At 37.0% G+C, this 15,884-nt stretch overlaps 4 protein-coding genes and 1 pseudogene across 4 annotated transcripts; 4 read left to right on the top strand and 1 right to left on the bottom strand.

Moving 5' to 3' along the window:
• The first annotated feature begins 3,652 nt into the window (after positions 1-3,652).
• On the top strand, positions 3,653-5,248 carry LOC9313567 (UDP-glycosyltransferase 76E6). The gene is made up of 2 exons (XM_021026263.1): positions 3,653-4,201; positions 4,295-5,248. Exons 1-2 carry the CDS (start codon positions 3,730-3,732, stop codon positions 5,167-5,169), a joined length of 1,347 nt encoding a protein of 448 aa, XP_020881922.1. The 5' UTR covers positions 3,653-3,729; the 3' UTR covers positions 5,170-5,248.
• Positions 5,249-5,530: 282 nt separating this feature from the next.
• Positions 5,531-6,714, top strand: LOC9311865 (annotated as a pseudogene).
• A 204-nt stretch (positions 6,715-6,918) lies between these two features.
• On the bottom strand, positions 6,919-9,169 carry LOC9313566 (transcription factor LUX). The gene is made up of 2 exons (XM_021024410.1): positions 7,976-9,169; positions 6,919-7,197 (listed from the first exon to the last, which is right to left on the bottom strand). Exon 1 carries the CDS (start codon positions 8,999-9,001, stop codon positions 8,024-8,026), a length of 978 nt encoding a protein of 325 aa, XP_020880069.1. The 5' UTR covers positions 9,002-9,169; the 3' UTR covers positions 6,919-7,197; positions 7,976-8,023.
• A 577-nt stretch (positions 9,170-9,746) lies between these two features.
• Positions 9,747-11,528, top strand: LOC9313565 (protein DCL, chloroplastic). Its single transcript, XM_002877451.2, has 3 exons — positions 9,747-10,258; positions 10,851-10,965; positions 11,175-11,528. The coding sequence occupies exons 1-3, from the start codon at positions 9,933-9,935 to the stop codon at positions 11,343-11,345; spliced, it is 612 nt and encodes a 203-aa protein (XP_002877497.1). The 5' UTR covers positions 9,747-9,932; the 3' UTR covers positions 11,346-11,528.
• Positions 11,529-12,118: 590 nt separating this feature from the next.
• On the top strand, positions 12,119-13,770 carry LOC9311864 (E3 ubiquitin-protein ligase RDUF1). Its single transcript, XM_021024409.1, has one exon. It carries the CDS (start codon positions 12,385-12,387, stop codon positions 13,564-13,566), a length of 1,182 nt encoding a protein of 393 aa, XP_020880068.1. The 5' UTR covers positions 12,119-12,384; the 3' UTR covers positions 13,567-13,770.
• The last annotated feature ends 2,114 nt before the right edge of the window (positions 13,771-15,884 follow it).

Genomic DNA, 15,884 nt, shown 5'->3' with positions numbered 1-15,884 from the left:
ATGAGGACAAAAGAACTCTGAAGCATCCTTATACTATTATTTTTTGGAATCAATAGTGTACGTAGTTTTAAATTTCAGAGTTTTTAAAACAAACAAATTTTTTTAGGTAAGTGTATAGATATGATACTCATAGATGAGATGGTAATTTTGTTTATTTATGTTGGTCTTTAGTTTTTTACATAACTAAAGTCTTCTTGAGCTAACATGAACTTCTATTTGTTTTTCAAGGGAACCCGGATTGATGCTATTATTCCTCCGATCCAATACAAAAAATATTTCAAGAGATACCTCATGGAGGGAGAATGGTACCTCATGACAAACTTCCAACTCATTGATCCTCCGAAGAAGATAAGGAACTCGGGTCATCTTAAAAAATCAAATGTTTCCAAGAAACAATTACGGACCATGTTAGTCCAAGATCGCATGCAAATATCTTCAACTTTGCTTTATTTGCAAACATCAACAATGGCTTGATAGCCAAGGAAATTTGTCATGGTATGTATATATGTATATTTTATATATAAATCGATAGACTTATTTTTAAATTCGTTAAATAATGAAATTTCTTATGTGGGCGATGATTATGAGTATCCTAATGAGCGTGAGATTCTTGATTTTCAACTACGAGACCGCAAGTAAAAATAAATTAATTTGATATGTTTAGTTTAATTTATATAACCATAGTAATGTCGATCATTATTATTAGGTCGTTTAAAATTTCTAATTCATTATGATATATTTTTTTCCACTGGCGTGAAGATAACATGTTATGCTATAAGAAAAGATTGTCATCAATTTGTAGGTATGTTGAGAAATAATGTCTATGATCTTGGGTATTAGTGGAACTATGGATTGGATCCGATCTTTTGTGTACTCCGATTCTGGAGAGTAATGAAATCGAAAGTGATAAAAATATACATGTATAAGTTTTACATTGGAGAATCGTTTTTATTTGTAACTATTGTGACTTATGAGATTTTCACATATATGATTAGGGAAACAATGTCTAATGTCCGGAGATGGGTATTCAAATGAGTTTATTAATCGTGACTTCTCCGAAATTGATAAGAATCGCTTTATGTAAACTTCATTTACGTACTATTTTCTAAAAAATAAGTGCTTACAAAGTTTCATTATTCTAGCTAACCTTTTTGTTTGTTTTTAACATAGATATGAATTCACGTCTACCATTCATCCAGATGAATTTGGGGAAGTTGTCGATGAGAACTAAATGATCTTGCCATATGATGTGTGAGGAACTACTAAATAAATCTATTTGGAATATTGTTATGTGTTAGTCTTTTATATTGCTTTCTTTATCCAATAATATGAAAACTCTAAGTTTGATATGTTTTCTTATGTGTTGCAATATATTACTAAGACTTGGAATGATTTTATATGTAAGTTTGCAAATAGATATCTCTGTGCTTCCGAATTACGAACATGCTATAACAATATCTTAATTGTTTTACAAAATACGAGAAATAGCCATCTTAAAATTATAGTATTTTTATTGTCATATACTTGACATTGTTTCCATATACATATTACATTACATATTTGTTGTTACAATTGAATTTAAACTTTGCAAACATCTTCCCTAATTGTAAAAATTCTATGGTATTTTAAAACCCGTTAACTTTGTTTTCATAACTTAATTCTTTTTATCAACTAAGCTTGGCCGCGTAAGGCGCGGGTAACTACCCTAGTTGGTTCTTAATTTACATGGAATTTTGATGACTTTAGTAAAATCATAGAAAGTAAACAAATGAAAGATTCTAAACTATTGTTGGAGAGTTTTTGAGAGTTTTTGAGAGTTTTCTATAATCTTGTTGATTAGTATTTCATAATCTTGTAAAGTTTCTCAAACAATCTCTCTATTTTGTAAAGAAAAGTGTAAAAAGTCATAAGTCAATAACATAATAAGTAATTGATTCTTATGTTGGAATTGAATAACACAAAGAGATTAGGCGGGGAGTAATCGGAGCTGTTCAGCAATCATCTTATACTAATCAATAATCATGGATAATGAAGATACACCCTTGGTTTAAAAGAGAGTCTGAGTGAAAATAGGATGCTAAATTTTGCTAAAGACGTAATAAAGCTAATGATCTTCATTACGTCTGCGTATGCGGGCTTGGGGAGTGACACAACCTTGCGTATTCTGTGGAGAACCGACTGAATCAAGGGACCACCTCTTCTTTGCCTGCCCTTACACTTTCACCATCTGGTTCGAATTGACTTCGCCCCTACTGCGTCACAAGCTCACTCCTGACTGGTCTCAAACCCTCCTCTCCCTTCGTTCTACCCAGCTCAAGCTGCATGACAAGACACTGGCCCGACTTGCCTTCCAAGCATCCGTCTATTTGCTTTGGCGAGAGCGGAATGGTCGGATCCACAATCAATGTTCCAACTCGTCAACCACTATGCTTAAGACAATTGACAAAGCTATAAAGGAGCGTATTTCTTCGCTTAAGTCACGGAAAGGATCCAATTTTGAAGAGTTGCAGGTTCGGTGGACAGAGCTACGTGGTGGTTGATAGTTAATGGGCTGGTTTCTTTTATTTGAAGTATTGGTTTTCAAACTTTATTTAAATATACATAAGTAATAGATCGAGCAAACCTTGATTTTTATAGATCTTCTTGCAAAATTTACAAAGCATTTCAAATTCAATACAAGATGGTTTGTTCTTTTTATAGATGGTTTGTTATGTAAATAAAAAGCATTTCAAATTCAATACAAGTATCATTCTCTCTACGCAGTTTCTCCAACTCTAATGATCTCTTTTGATTATAAAGTTCCAACACGATGGAAGGTCATTGCCTTTAAAGAAAACAAAAGAAAAATGAGTATCATTCATGTGTAATGGATACACTGTGATTCAGAGGAACACAAAAACTGTGTTCCTCGGCTTCTACAAGTCTGCTTGAAGAGAACAAGAGCTGTATTGAATGGTTGAACAAACAAATGAAAAAGTCAGTGATATACATAAGCTTGGGAAGCTTTATAGCTTTAACAGAAATTAATGAGGTGATATGAATTCCAAAAACCACACTAGCATTTTGCACATGAACTAACCTTTTGATAGTACAAAATATTAATGTATGTAGCCACTTTTGAGGAATCTTTTGTATTTGTAGACTACTAGTAAACGCCTCTTCACATTTTAATTACTTTATTATCTAAATCTCAAAACAAAACCTACCCAAACCAACTCTTATGTGAGCCAATAAAAAACAAACAAAGAAACACGTTTTTCTTTGATTTTTATTCGAGTTAATTGTCAATTTCTTCCTTCTACCAAATGTCTCATAATTAGCAAGTGGAAATAAGCAAATTATAAATTGTACACAAAAATATACAACTTAAAGGTATACCAACTCTTTGATGCAATAATCGCACCAAGATTGGAGAATCATACGTGTTGCAGCTTTTGAAGGAAATTTATCAACAACTCTTTGGACTTTCATGCAATAATAAGATTGAAGAACCACTTTTGAGGAAATTATATTATATTTGTAGACAAGTATAATCTCAGAACAGAACTTTCTATACTCTCTAGCTGGCTAAAACCACACAAAATGTCACTTTCTTGCTTATACTAAATAAACACAAAGTAGTTGCCAATGCAAATAGGAATTTTATAATAATTTGGATCAGCTATTTAGAGATGTTCCGCATTGAGAGATGAAAGTAGAGAAAGAGAAAGAGATTAAGCAATAGAGAAAATGGAAGCCAAGAGAAGGATAGTGTTAGTTCCAGTTCCAGCACAAGGTCATGTTACTCCAATGATGCAACTTGGGAAAGCCCTTTACTCGGAGGGCTTCTCAATTACAGTTGTTGAGGGACACTTCAATCAAGTAAGCTCTTCTTCTCAACACTTCCCTGGTTTTCAGTTTGTCACCATAAAAGAAAGCTTACCAGAGTCTGAATTCGAGAGACTCGGAGGAATCGAGTTTATGATAAAGCTCAACAAAACCAGTGAGGCAAGCTTCAAGGACTGTATAAGTCAGTTGTTGCAGCAACAAGGCAATGATATAGCATGTATCATCTACGACGAGTTCATGTACTTCTGTGGTGCTGCAGCTAAAGAGTTCAAACTTCCCAGTGTTATCTTCAACAGTACAAGTGCTACAAATCAAGTTTCTCGTTACGTTGTAGGCAAACTCAATGCAGAAAAGTTCTTGGTTGACATGGAAGGTACCCAAAACAAGTTTAATAACCAATCTTGAAAATTGAAACCACTCCTTTCACTTAACCTTGCTTTTTTTTTTTTTCTTGCTTACTTTGCAGATCCTGAAATGCAAGACAAAGTGGTGGAAAATTTGTATCCATTACGATACAAAGACCTACCTATTTCAGAAATGGGGCCACTAGATCGAGTTTTTGAGCTCTGTAGAGAAGTAGGCAACAAAAGAACAGCTTCTGGTGTTATCATCAACACGGTGAGCTGTCTAGAGAGCTCGTCTTTGTCATGGCTGCAACAAGAAGTCAGAATTCCAGTGTCTCCATTAGGCCCTCTTCACATGACAGCTTCACCACCTTCTAGTTTACTTGAAGAGGACAGGAGCTGCATTGAATGGCTGAACAAGCAGAAACCGAGGTCAGTCATATATATAAGCGTAGGAACACTTGGTCAAATGGAAACCAAGGAAGTGTTGGAGATGGCTTGGGGGTTGTGTAATAGCAACCAACCGTTTTTATGGGTTATCCGAGCGGGTTCCATCCTTGGCATTAACGGTATAGATTCATTGCCAGATGAATTCAATAAGATGGTCTCTGAAAGAGGATACATTGTGAAACGGGCACCGCAGATAGAAGTACTAGGACATCCTGCAGTGGGAGGCTTCTGGAGCCACTGTGGATGGAACTCAACACTCGAGAGCATTGGAGAAGGAGTGCCAATGATTTGCAGGCCTTTTCATGGGGAGCAAAAGTTGAACGCAATGTATATTGAAAGAGTTTGGAGAATAGGGTTTCAGGTGGAAGGTAAAGTGGATAGAGGAGAAGTTGAGAAAGCTGTGAAGAGGTTGATCGTGGATGACGAAGGTGCGGGGATGCGGGAGAGAGCCCTTGTTCTAAAAGAGAAGCTCAAAGCCTCTGTCAAAAATGGAGGCGCCTCATACGACGCATTGAATGAGCTTGTCAAGTACTTGAAGACAAAGTAAAGATTTTGAACTTCATGTATTATTAGAGATAATTGAATGGTTGCAAATTTACAAAAGCAATACAAATCAAACTCGAGCATCTCTATTGGCAGTATGCTCAATATAGAATTGTTGCATCATGAAAAAGACAATTTTTCTGTTTGGGACATTTTATGAAATAAAGCCAAATAAACATCTTTCGTTTTCTTTGATAACTACTCTCTCTAACAAGATAAAGAGATGTAACTACTAGCATACACCATCGACCACATGTGAATTTACATGTGGGCAAGAGAGGCAACAAAACATAATACGGATGAATTAGTGTCCACAAGTGATGAGAATCTGATTTTTTATAAAGGAAAGATACTTCTTTGAATAAATCACATAGACATTCAAAGGAGCTGAGGACCAGAGTAACCTATAATCCCGGAACTGAGAGGATTACTACTTAATTGTTCTTGCAGGTTTTGGAAATGGAGGAAAAGCAGGCGAGAAAAAGGGTCGTGTTGGTTTCAGTTTCAGCTCAAGGACATATATCTCCAATGATGCAACTTGCGAAAACCCTTCATTCGAAGGGGTTTCTCAATCACAGTTTTTCAGACCAAGTTCAATTACTTTAGCCCTTCCGATGACTTCACTGATTTTCAGTTTGCCACTATTCCGGAAAGCTTACCGGAGTCTGCTTTTGAGGATCTCGGGGCACTAAAATTTCTGCTTAAGCTCAACATAGAGTGCCAGGTGAGCTTCAAGGACTGCTTGGGTCAGTTGCTGCTGCAACAAAGTAATGAGATCTCATGTGTCATCTACGACGAGTTCTTGTACTTTGCTGAAGCTGCAGCCAAAGAGTTTAAGCTTCCAAATGTCATTTTCAGCACAACAAGTGCCACGGCTTTTGTTTGTCGCTCTGTATTCAACAACGTCTATGGAAACAACGGCATAGCTCCCTCGAAAGGTTTTCTTAAGATTCTCTGTTTCGGGATTCCCCTAGTGTCTATAATGTTGTAACACTACGGGTTTTGACCTTTTCGCAGAACCCAAAGGACAACAGGACTAGCTACTTACAGAGTTTCCTCCCCTGAGATACAAAGACTTTCCGGTTTTACAATTTGAATCATTAGAAAGCACAATGGAGCTGTATAGGAATACAGTTGACAAACGGACAGCTTCATCTGTGATAATCAACACTGCGAGCTGTCTAGAGAGTGCATCTCTGTCATTTCTGCAAAAACAGTTAGAAATTCCAGTGTATCCTATAGGCCCTCTTCACATGGTGGCCTCGGCTTCTACAAGTCTGCTTGAAGAGAACAAAAGTTGTATGGAATGGTTGAACAAACAAAAGGTAAACTCAGTGATATACATAAGCTTGGGAAGCTATGCTTTAACAGAAATTAATGAGGTGATGGAAAGTGCTCTGAAGATAAGGTTGTGTCACTGAATCTTGCTACTATTTAAGAAAATAATCAAAGGGGACACAAAAGTGCTCTGAAGATAAGGTTGTGTCACTGAATGTATGATGTGCAGAGAAACAATCATATATTAATGAGAATTATAAAATTATAATCTTATACTGGAGATGAATGTCAGCAAGAAACATTAGAAAGACTTTTGTTTTTGTTAGAATATCACTTTCTTCCTATTGTTGGAAGTTCATTGGTTTATGGCTCTCCAATCAATCGTAAGGTTATTAGTATCACTTTAAATAAGAAAAAGGTCGTCATATGAGGATCACTTGATTTGTATTAAAATGGCCTCTTTTGAAACATTGGATTGGTTTGTAAATTTTAAAAGTAAATAAAAGTAAAGATTGTGTCTGACTCCATCTCTCACAGAAATAAACAATTCACTCTTTTGATTATCACTCTAAGAAGTCTACAGACAAATAAAGCAAAGGGACTTACTTATCTCTTACAAGATAGAAAATGAGTATATGAAATTTGTCAGAGGTCTTCTCTTGATCTAGCTTGGACATGATATGTTTGTATGATCTCTCCTACACAGATGAAAATTTCGAAGATGTGACGACGTAGAAAAGTAGAAGCCAAGAACCTGTAACAACAATCAAATATGATCAAGACAGTAACGACGCAGATAATTTCGAAAGGTATAACTCTACCTACCTGAAGACATGGAATTTAACTGAGAAAGACGAAAAATATACGAGAGAAAATGATTCTGTGATGGATATACTTAACTATTTCGCAATTAAAAGTAGAGAAATGCTCATTCTACCTAAAAGCTTGCATGGGTAATATCTTGCTTAAATCGAAAAGCATCATAAGGCTTTCCCACTGAGGAAATCCAAAACCAAATAACATAAAATGAAACTATCACTTTGGTGACTATCTTTCTATAAGAAAACTAAAAGAGTACACTTGTGCAGCACTATATATGGCTTTTTAAGCGCACAAAACAATATCAAGCCACCTGACACATATCCTCTCTTGAATTTAGAGCACTACTCAGTTACAAACATTCAGTGTTAGTTACCTAAACACACAGTTCTCAAGTAAAAAATCTTTAAAACAGCATATAAAATCGAACATGATCTGAATTACATGAGAGCAATTTTGATACATCTCAAGAACAGTTCAACATAGCACAAGAATCTCACAATCAAATTCAACTTACTTGATTATATTAACTCTGTCAATATCACCAAACAAGTGATTAAACGCCTTAAGACTTTATTATCGTATACCATATATAGTAAAAGACAGCAACACTTGATGAAATTTCGATCAAATCGTGTAAGAATTATAACTGTACTTAAAAAGACAGAAACTTTGACAATAATCATCAGTTCCACGAGCAAAAACAAGCTCACCTATCTCTTCCAACATTGAATCCATCTATAGACTTCCTTCGATTCATTTCAATTCTCATTCGCGCTACCACCACCAACAGAAGGATAAGACGCCATGGATCCAAACTTATTCTGCTGCATCATATATGGATTTGCCTCAAACCCACCACTTCCACCAGCTCCATAATGATGATGATGATGATTCTGATGATAAGGATCATGTTTATGATTTTGATGATGATATCCTTGCATACCCATATGATGTGCATAAACTGGCATCTGCATCATCGGCTGCGCTCCATACGGTCCTTGAATCGGCACTCCAACATTACCGCTGCTACCGCCACCGCCACCGATGTCTTGGAAGCTCTGTGGAGGCACAGGTGTTGAAGAGAAGAGCTTATCCGAAGCAGAGGGACCTTCGTTCGTCAACCCCTGCATTCTTTTGAGGTAAAGCCTATATTTCTGGAGATGAGAGGCAACGTTCTCTCGAGTTAGTCCTTCAACGTTCATCAGCTGCATAATCGTCTTTGGAACAGCGTTTTTGATTCCTAAGTGAGCAACAACGTCAACGAATCTCTTGTGTAGCTGTGGTGTCCACACTAAACGCGGTCGTTTTAGTGTCTTCCCAGATAGATCTTCAGTTCCTGAATCTCCTTCCTCCGCCGCCGCATCTGGATCCACACCGCCATCGCCACCACCACCGCCGTCTGATATCTTCTGCTTCTTCGAATCCGATCCAGGACTACTCGATCCGACTCTATCTTCCTCCTCCACCGCGTTGCTGTTATTATTCGACGATGAGGTATTTTGACCGGAAGATCCGCCACGCAGCGACGAGAACGTCGTCTCCGATGCACGATTCACATCCTGAATCGTACGGCTTCGCTCCGGTGTGATACTAAACGCCATCGCCAAGTTCGGTGGAATCAGAGAGTAAGAAAGCGATGCTAGATCTTCGTCGCTAGGTAGTCCCATCTCCCATTCAGAAACCCTATCTCCGTCGCCGGAAACATCGTAATCGCTCATTTGTACTTCCTCTCCCATTTTAAACTCTCTAATTTCTCGAAATTCAGTTAGAGATTGAAGTCTTTGAAGCTCAAAATCAATAAAAATTTCAAATCGGAGATCGGAGAAAGAGAGAAGTTTGGTTTGGTGACGATGATGAGCAACAATTTTTTTTTTTTTTTTTTCAGAAGTGAAACAATTTCGAAAAAAGAGAAGATTATCAGTTGTTTTATCGGAAAAAGAGAAAAGCAAAAAGATAGTAATAGAAAAGCGCAATATTTTAATTCCAACGTGGACGAGTTAGCTAGATATTTTAGATCTTCAAAATATCTTGACATATGTTAACTCAACCAATCTTATTACAACACGTCATCAGTAACATTTTGTAACAATAGTAACGAAATTACCAATCTAGGCACGTAAGATGAGCCACGTGGATTGAAAAGGGCCAAGTCAGCTATTTTTGAGGGTATTTCAGTAATTTTATCACCGACTTAGCAAGTTGCGTTTGTGGGTCTACAGAGAAAGTGGGCAAAACCGGTGGGTTCGGCCAGCTGGAGAGTGAAAAGAGGATAAAGATTCGGTGATGAGTATGTACAGTACTGACACGCAATGTGTTCTTTCAACCGTTGGATTGTTGTTTTAGATATTTATAGAAGCATCTAAAGATCAATCTAACGGCACAGAAGTGGCAACTAAGTTCACGAATTTTTACAAAAATGAAAATAAATTATTGTGGAAAAGCTAAGAAAGTCTTTTAGTCAGGTGGTTTAGTTACTCTGTTGGCTTCTTTAACGTCTCGGGTTCGATTCTCCAACTTCGTAATCTGACGAAACGTTATCTTCTTCCCAAATTTCTGATTCTCTGCGATTTTCCCAAACTCATCTTCTTCGAGTGACTTGTACAGATTAGGGTTTTACTCGTTGCATTTCTCGTTATTGTTCGCTATATTGCTCCTTGATTGTGGTCGATGACCTCGCTACTTCTTCTCAGAACTCTTCCGCTCCTCCGCAACGGTTTTCTCAACCATCGTCATCAAGTTGGTATCGTAGCTGGTGGAATTCTCAGTCACCGTCGGCGTTTGTGGTGTTCTCTTGCTGATAAACCACAGTTTTACGAGAATGATTCTACGGCGGAGGGATCCGGCGCGGGGATGAACACGACGTCGCCTGCTGTTGATAATAGCTGGCGTTTTGAAGATCCTGATTATCGGAAGTGGAAGAATCTAGAGGCTGAGATTCTTCGTGATATTGAACCTATTGCTCTTCTCGCTAAAGAAATTCTTCATTCTGATAGGTAATTTCTTCTTTTCTACAGAAAATGAGCTTCAAGGTCTGTTTTGTTGAATAGCTGCACAATTTGATAGCAGTGAATCTGGAAAAAGTAGTGTCAATGTTTCGAATTACAATTCCAAATGAAATTTTGGTTTGTGGTTGATCCCTGATTGTTCTTGAAGTACTTGGAATGAATCCTTCATGCTCTACAATAGCTGTACTACGTTTGGTTTAGTATTGAAGTTATAGGCTCATAGCTTCTTCCAGTAGCTTGTTGTTTTACCTAAATCAAACAACATAGAGACACCATTTGGCCGTTGATGTGACAATTGGTCTAATCTACAATGGTTCCAACCAATCTGTATTGTGGAGAGGCCAAATTTCTATAGGAATGGATGCTTGAAGTTTGATCTGATTATTGTGGTCAATGCAGAATAATTGTTCACCCTATAGTGATAAATGCTCTTGTATCTTCAGTCTACTCTGGAACAATGGCCAAAGTGGAACTATTTTGTAGTGGACTATTGGTTTTTGAAACTAGATTCAGTGCATAGTTGCGTTTTGTGTAGATATTTTTGCAGTCAGAATGAACTGTTTTTCTTCTTGATAAGCAGGTATTTGGATGGAGAACGCTTAGAATTTGAGGATGAGAAAATTGTCATGGAAAAGCTTCTTGCTTATCACCCCTACTCAAAAGATAAAATTGGTTGCGGTCTTGATTTTATAATGGTACGTAGATTCAACTTTAAGCTCTACTCATAAAGAAATTATCTGGAGGTATTGTACATATTCTCGAACAACCATGATAGATAGATGAGTTACTGACATGTTGTATCTCAAAATGTGATTGAAATAAATGGTTATATCCATAACTTTTTTGATTTACTTTTTTTTGTTGTTGCTTGGAATGCTTATGTGTGGCTACTTGTTAATGACAGGTTGATCGGCATCCTCAATTCAGGCACTCAAGGTGCCTCTTTGTTGTGAGAACGGATGGTGGATGGATAGATTTCTCCTACCAGAAATGTCTTCGAGCTTATGTCCGAGATAAGTATCCGTCTCACGCTGAGAGGTTTATTCGTGAACATTTTAAGCGTGCTAGTAGCTAAAAAATCTGTATAATTGTCCCACTCCTCATCACTGCAAATTCTCATATAAATTTTGCTGAAATCACACAATCAGCTACGATGCTTTGATGTAGAAAAATTATACTGGCTCTATCCATTGAAGGAAGGCTTAAATCTGTTACGAAAATATCAGAAGTAAAAATATTGTTTGTTCCTTCAAAGCCATTTCAAAGTCCAAACTGTCTCAGAGCAAAAAGCCCAAAATGAACAATCTCAAAAAGAAACCCAAACCAGTACGCCTTTCTTTTGTGTCCAAACGATGAGCATAAGAGACGAATCTACCTTTTTTTTTTTTTATCATCTAGACGAATCTACCTTATTCCAACCAATATTTGACTCCATATATATATAACTCATTAAGTCATGTTTTGGTTAACCAACAAGAAGTAATTAGTTGACAAAGAAAAAGTTAACCAACAAGCATTTAGTCCCTAAATTTATAATATTTTATAAACTCAAAAAATGTCAACATATGAATGTTGATAATCAAGATATATACATGAACACATTTACATCATTTCCAAAATTCAAAGACTCATATTTATATATTCCACATCAAAAGACAAACAGATCTTTTACCTTCTTTTTCTTTTCATTTTTAGGGTCAAATGGATCTTTTACCTTCTAAAACAAATATCTTTACAAAGAAACAAAATTATTTTATACTCCAAATGAAACATACTTACCCATAAAACGACGACGTTTAGTAACTTACCAAGAAAGAAACCAAGGTAGGTCCCACGCTGCCTCTTCCGAAACTTCTTCGAAGGGTGACAGTTTTCACATTTCGGTCAAATATCTCGCACACGTCAATGACGCTCTTCACTCCAAAATACTCCACCGTTAATAACTCCGTCATCATCTCCCCATTCAAAACACTGTCACGTGTTCCCACCGTTTAATCTAACACCGTTAACACTCACCTACAAAACCACGTTATATAAACAAAACTTTTTTCTTCATCTTCCTTCTCTCATTAAACTTCAGATCCTTTCACCAGCAACACAAGTTCTTTCAAAAGATGATGCCAAATTCTAGATCGGCGACTATAACTCCGACGACAGAATCAACCACCACAACAACAACGACTCCGGCGACGTCGTATTGGTGTTACAGTTGTACACGATTCATCAGCGTTTGGGATGATCATGACGCAAACGCTGGAGTCTTATGTCCTTATTGCGACGGAGGCTTCATCGAAGAGATTGAAGATTCTTCTAATTCTCCCGCCGCAGCGATTCCGGTTACGGCTCCGGAAGTTAGATCGGTTGAAGATATTCATAGATCTGTAATTAGACGGCGTAGATCCGGTCGTCGTACATCGTTTAATCCGGTAATCGTCTTGCACGGAGGAGGAGGAGGAGGAGGAGATAGAGTTGAGAACGAAGAAGGAGACGGAGCTACTAGAGAACGACGAGCTTATGAGTTTTATTACGATGATGGATCTGGTTCTGGTCTAAGACCTCTTCCTGATTCTGTATCTGAGATCTTAATGGGATCTGGATTTGAACGTTTACTTGAACAATTGAGTCAGATCGAAGCGTCAGGTAACGGAATCGGTAGATCTGGTAATCCACCGGCGTCGAAATCAGCGATTGAATCTTTAGCTAGAATCGAGATCTCAGATTGTCACATGAAAGCAGAAGCTAATTGCGCCGTGTGTACGGAAGTTTTCGAAGCCGGAATCGAAGGTCGTGAGATGCCGTGTAAACATATATTTCACGGCGATTGTATTGTTCCATGGCTTTCGATTCGGAATTCGTGTCCTGTGTGTAGATTTGAATTACCTTCAGATCCAATTCAAAGGAGTAATGAAGAAGAACATGCCGTTGGGATGACGATTTGGAGATTACCTGGTGGTGGTTTCGCTGTTGGGAGGTTTAACGCGGGGGTGAGAGAAGGAGAGAGGATTTTACCGGTGGTTTTGACGGAGATGGATGGTGGTGGACTTGGTAGTAATGAAGGACCGAGAAGGATTTCTTGGGTTAGAGCTCATGAGACACCGGAGATGAGTAGGAATGGTGGTCGTTCTGGTAATGGAGGTAGATTGAGAAGAGCTGTTCGTGGAATGGTTTCGTTTATGAGAAGAGTGAGACCAAATCGTGGCTCTTCGAATTCGAATTCGAATCTTATTGATTTGGATAGTGATGGTGAAGCTAGAGTTATGAATCGATCGACTTCGTTGATCAGAAGATTTTTCTGATGGAAACTGGAGAATCAGGTTAGGTGATAAAAAGGTTTGAGATTTTTTTGTTTGTTGATTCAACAATGTGTATATATTTATTCAGATGAAACTATTTGGAACCTCTTTGTTACATCAAATTTATTGGAAACCAAATGTCAAATACATTATTCTTAAAACATTTTTATTGGATTTTGAGAAAGTGAAAGGATGTGTTTATTTGTGTTCTTGGGATTGTGAGAAATGAGGTTTTGAATGGATGGTGCGGGTGAAGCGGACTAAAACACTTTATTTTTGGGGCGGACAACAAATTGTCACGTATACCAAGTTTTATTTTTATGTAAAAACGGTCCGTAGTTGGTATGTGGTGGATTTTTTTATATTTTTCGATCTGCACTACTAGCGGTCTAATCCGCAAACGGCCGTAGCAACCATTTGAACCTTGAAGGCACGAATAAATGAAGAGAGAGAGGTTGTGAAATCGATCATCCTTTCAAAGTTTACCAAATTCATTTTGGGTGTGTATTCATTTTTGATCAAATCAGGTGATGATCTTTGTGATTGATCATGAGATCACTTTACAAATATCATTTCGTCATTTCCATGGAATATCAGGAAATCTAAATTGAGTTACGTGGATACGTAGATTTCTTCAGAATTTTTTTTAAAAAATTAGGACAAGGAAATCGAGTTCCCGTGTCAACATAAACCCTGAAATTGTTTGTTTAATAGTTGAATGGATATATAGTTGGCATTAGTCTTGCATTCGTCACTACTTACATCATCAGCTGATGATATGAATTATTCTTAAATATAATTTGACAAAATAATCGAATGGATAGACTTTATAGACACGGTCTTAATATCTTTATTTCTTTTATGACAAATACAATGTTTCTTAATGGTGAAAGCCAAGGTTCTCCTCTACTCTATGGGTGGGTGGTCCCAAAAAGTCGATAAATTATTGGACGGAACTAATAAAAGTCACCAAAGTTTGTGTCAGATATTTTCTAACTGTCATTGTAAATGTCTAACCAAAGAGACTAGATGCTTGAAATGGAGTAATGGAGGAGCTAGAAATGGCCGGACCACTTATCGTATTTACTTTTTGAGTAACGTGTTTTTTCCTCCATTAGCCAAAGTAACTTAGCTACATGCGGTCCAACAGTTTAAACAAAATTAAAACATTTATTTCACTATGAAACATGTAAAAATACAGAACAAGTCTGGTTTAGTAGTTCTAAAGAAGAAGCAATGTAAATGCCGGTAATGTAAAGACAGTTGGTGTAGAATAAAAGTTGAATGATGGTTATAATAGTTATTTTATCTTTATTATGTTTTTGGTTTTGTATTTCGAATGATCGGAAAGTGATGATACGCATCACACACTTTGAAACGATGTAAAAACCATCATTTCCGAAACCATCCGAGGCACATTCTTAATGTGTTCTATGAATGTTGAATACGCGAACCTAAACGTTTTATATGTGACTCATGCATAATACAAGTAGATAAAATGAGAGCATTGCAATTAACTTGCAAAATATTGGAGATATCTCGGAGAGCAAGATGTGTATTTTGCGGACCAACTAATATGGACCGTCAAAGTTCGCTTATGAAGTGAAGCCCGTTAAACCGAAGTCGAAGAATATTCTAGATATCCTATTGTGATAAGAATTAAGAGATTTAGAATAATTACTTATTCATGTTTATCTATTTCCTATTCTAATTAAGCTAAACATAAGTTGATCTCTATATATGTTATATCAATTCTTTTTTTTTTTATAACCCAGGTGTCCGGTCCCACCGAAATGGTCCGACTAGCGTCGTGTCCAAGCGGAACTGACGTAGTCCTGAAAACCTGCAGCCGTCATGTGAATCCCGCAGTGGCCAGGAATCGAACCCAAGTGGCGGTACCCCCAACTGGAGGCCCTTTACCACTAGGAGACAACTCCTGGTTTTGTATCAATTCTATTGACATCAACAACACATAATAAAGAGTTTTCCTCCAAATCCTTCTCTAGTTCTACACAAAACGTTGTACACTTTATCCCAAATTCGGAGCTTTATGAAGTTGCACATTATTAAAGAAGCAGCACCGGCCAACAAAGGAATTAAGGAGAGTCGATGATCGTGCAGATGGGTTACAATCTCTATCTAATTATAAAACAACTACATATTTTAATTTTACGGCAAGCTTAGAACATTCATTTCAAAACGAGTTTACAATATATAAGAACATATAGAACCATTAAACTACCTATTTCAAATATTGGTTGCAAGTACGATATTGAACTAACCAAAAAAAAAAAAAAAAAAAAAAAGATCTGAAAAAACAA

Source organism: Arabidopsis lyrata (assembly GCF_000004255.2).
Source record: "Arabidopsis lyrata subsp. lyrata unplaced genomic scaffold ARALYscaffold_5, whole genome shotgun sequence".
NCBI classification, from domain to species: domain Eukaryota; kingdom Viridiplantae; phylum Streptophyta; class Magnoliopsida; order Brassicales; family Brassicaceae; genus Arabidopsis; species Arabidopsis lyrata.
The sequence above is the reverse complement of the archived record's forward strand: the minus strand, read 5'-3'. Positions and strand labels throughout refer to the sequence as shown.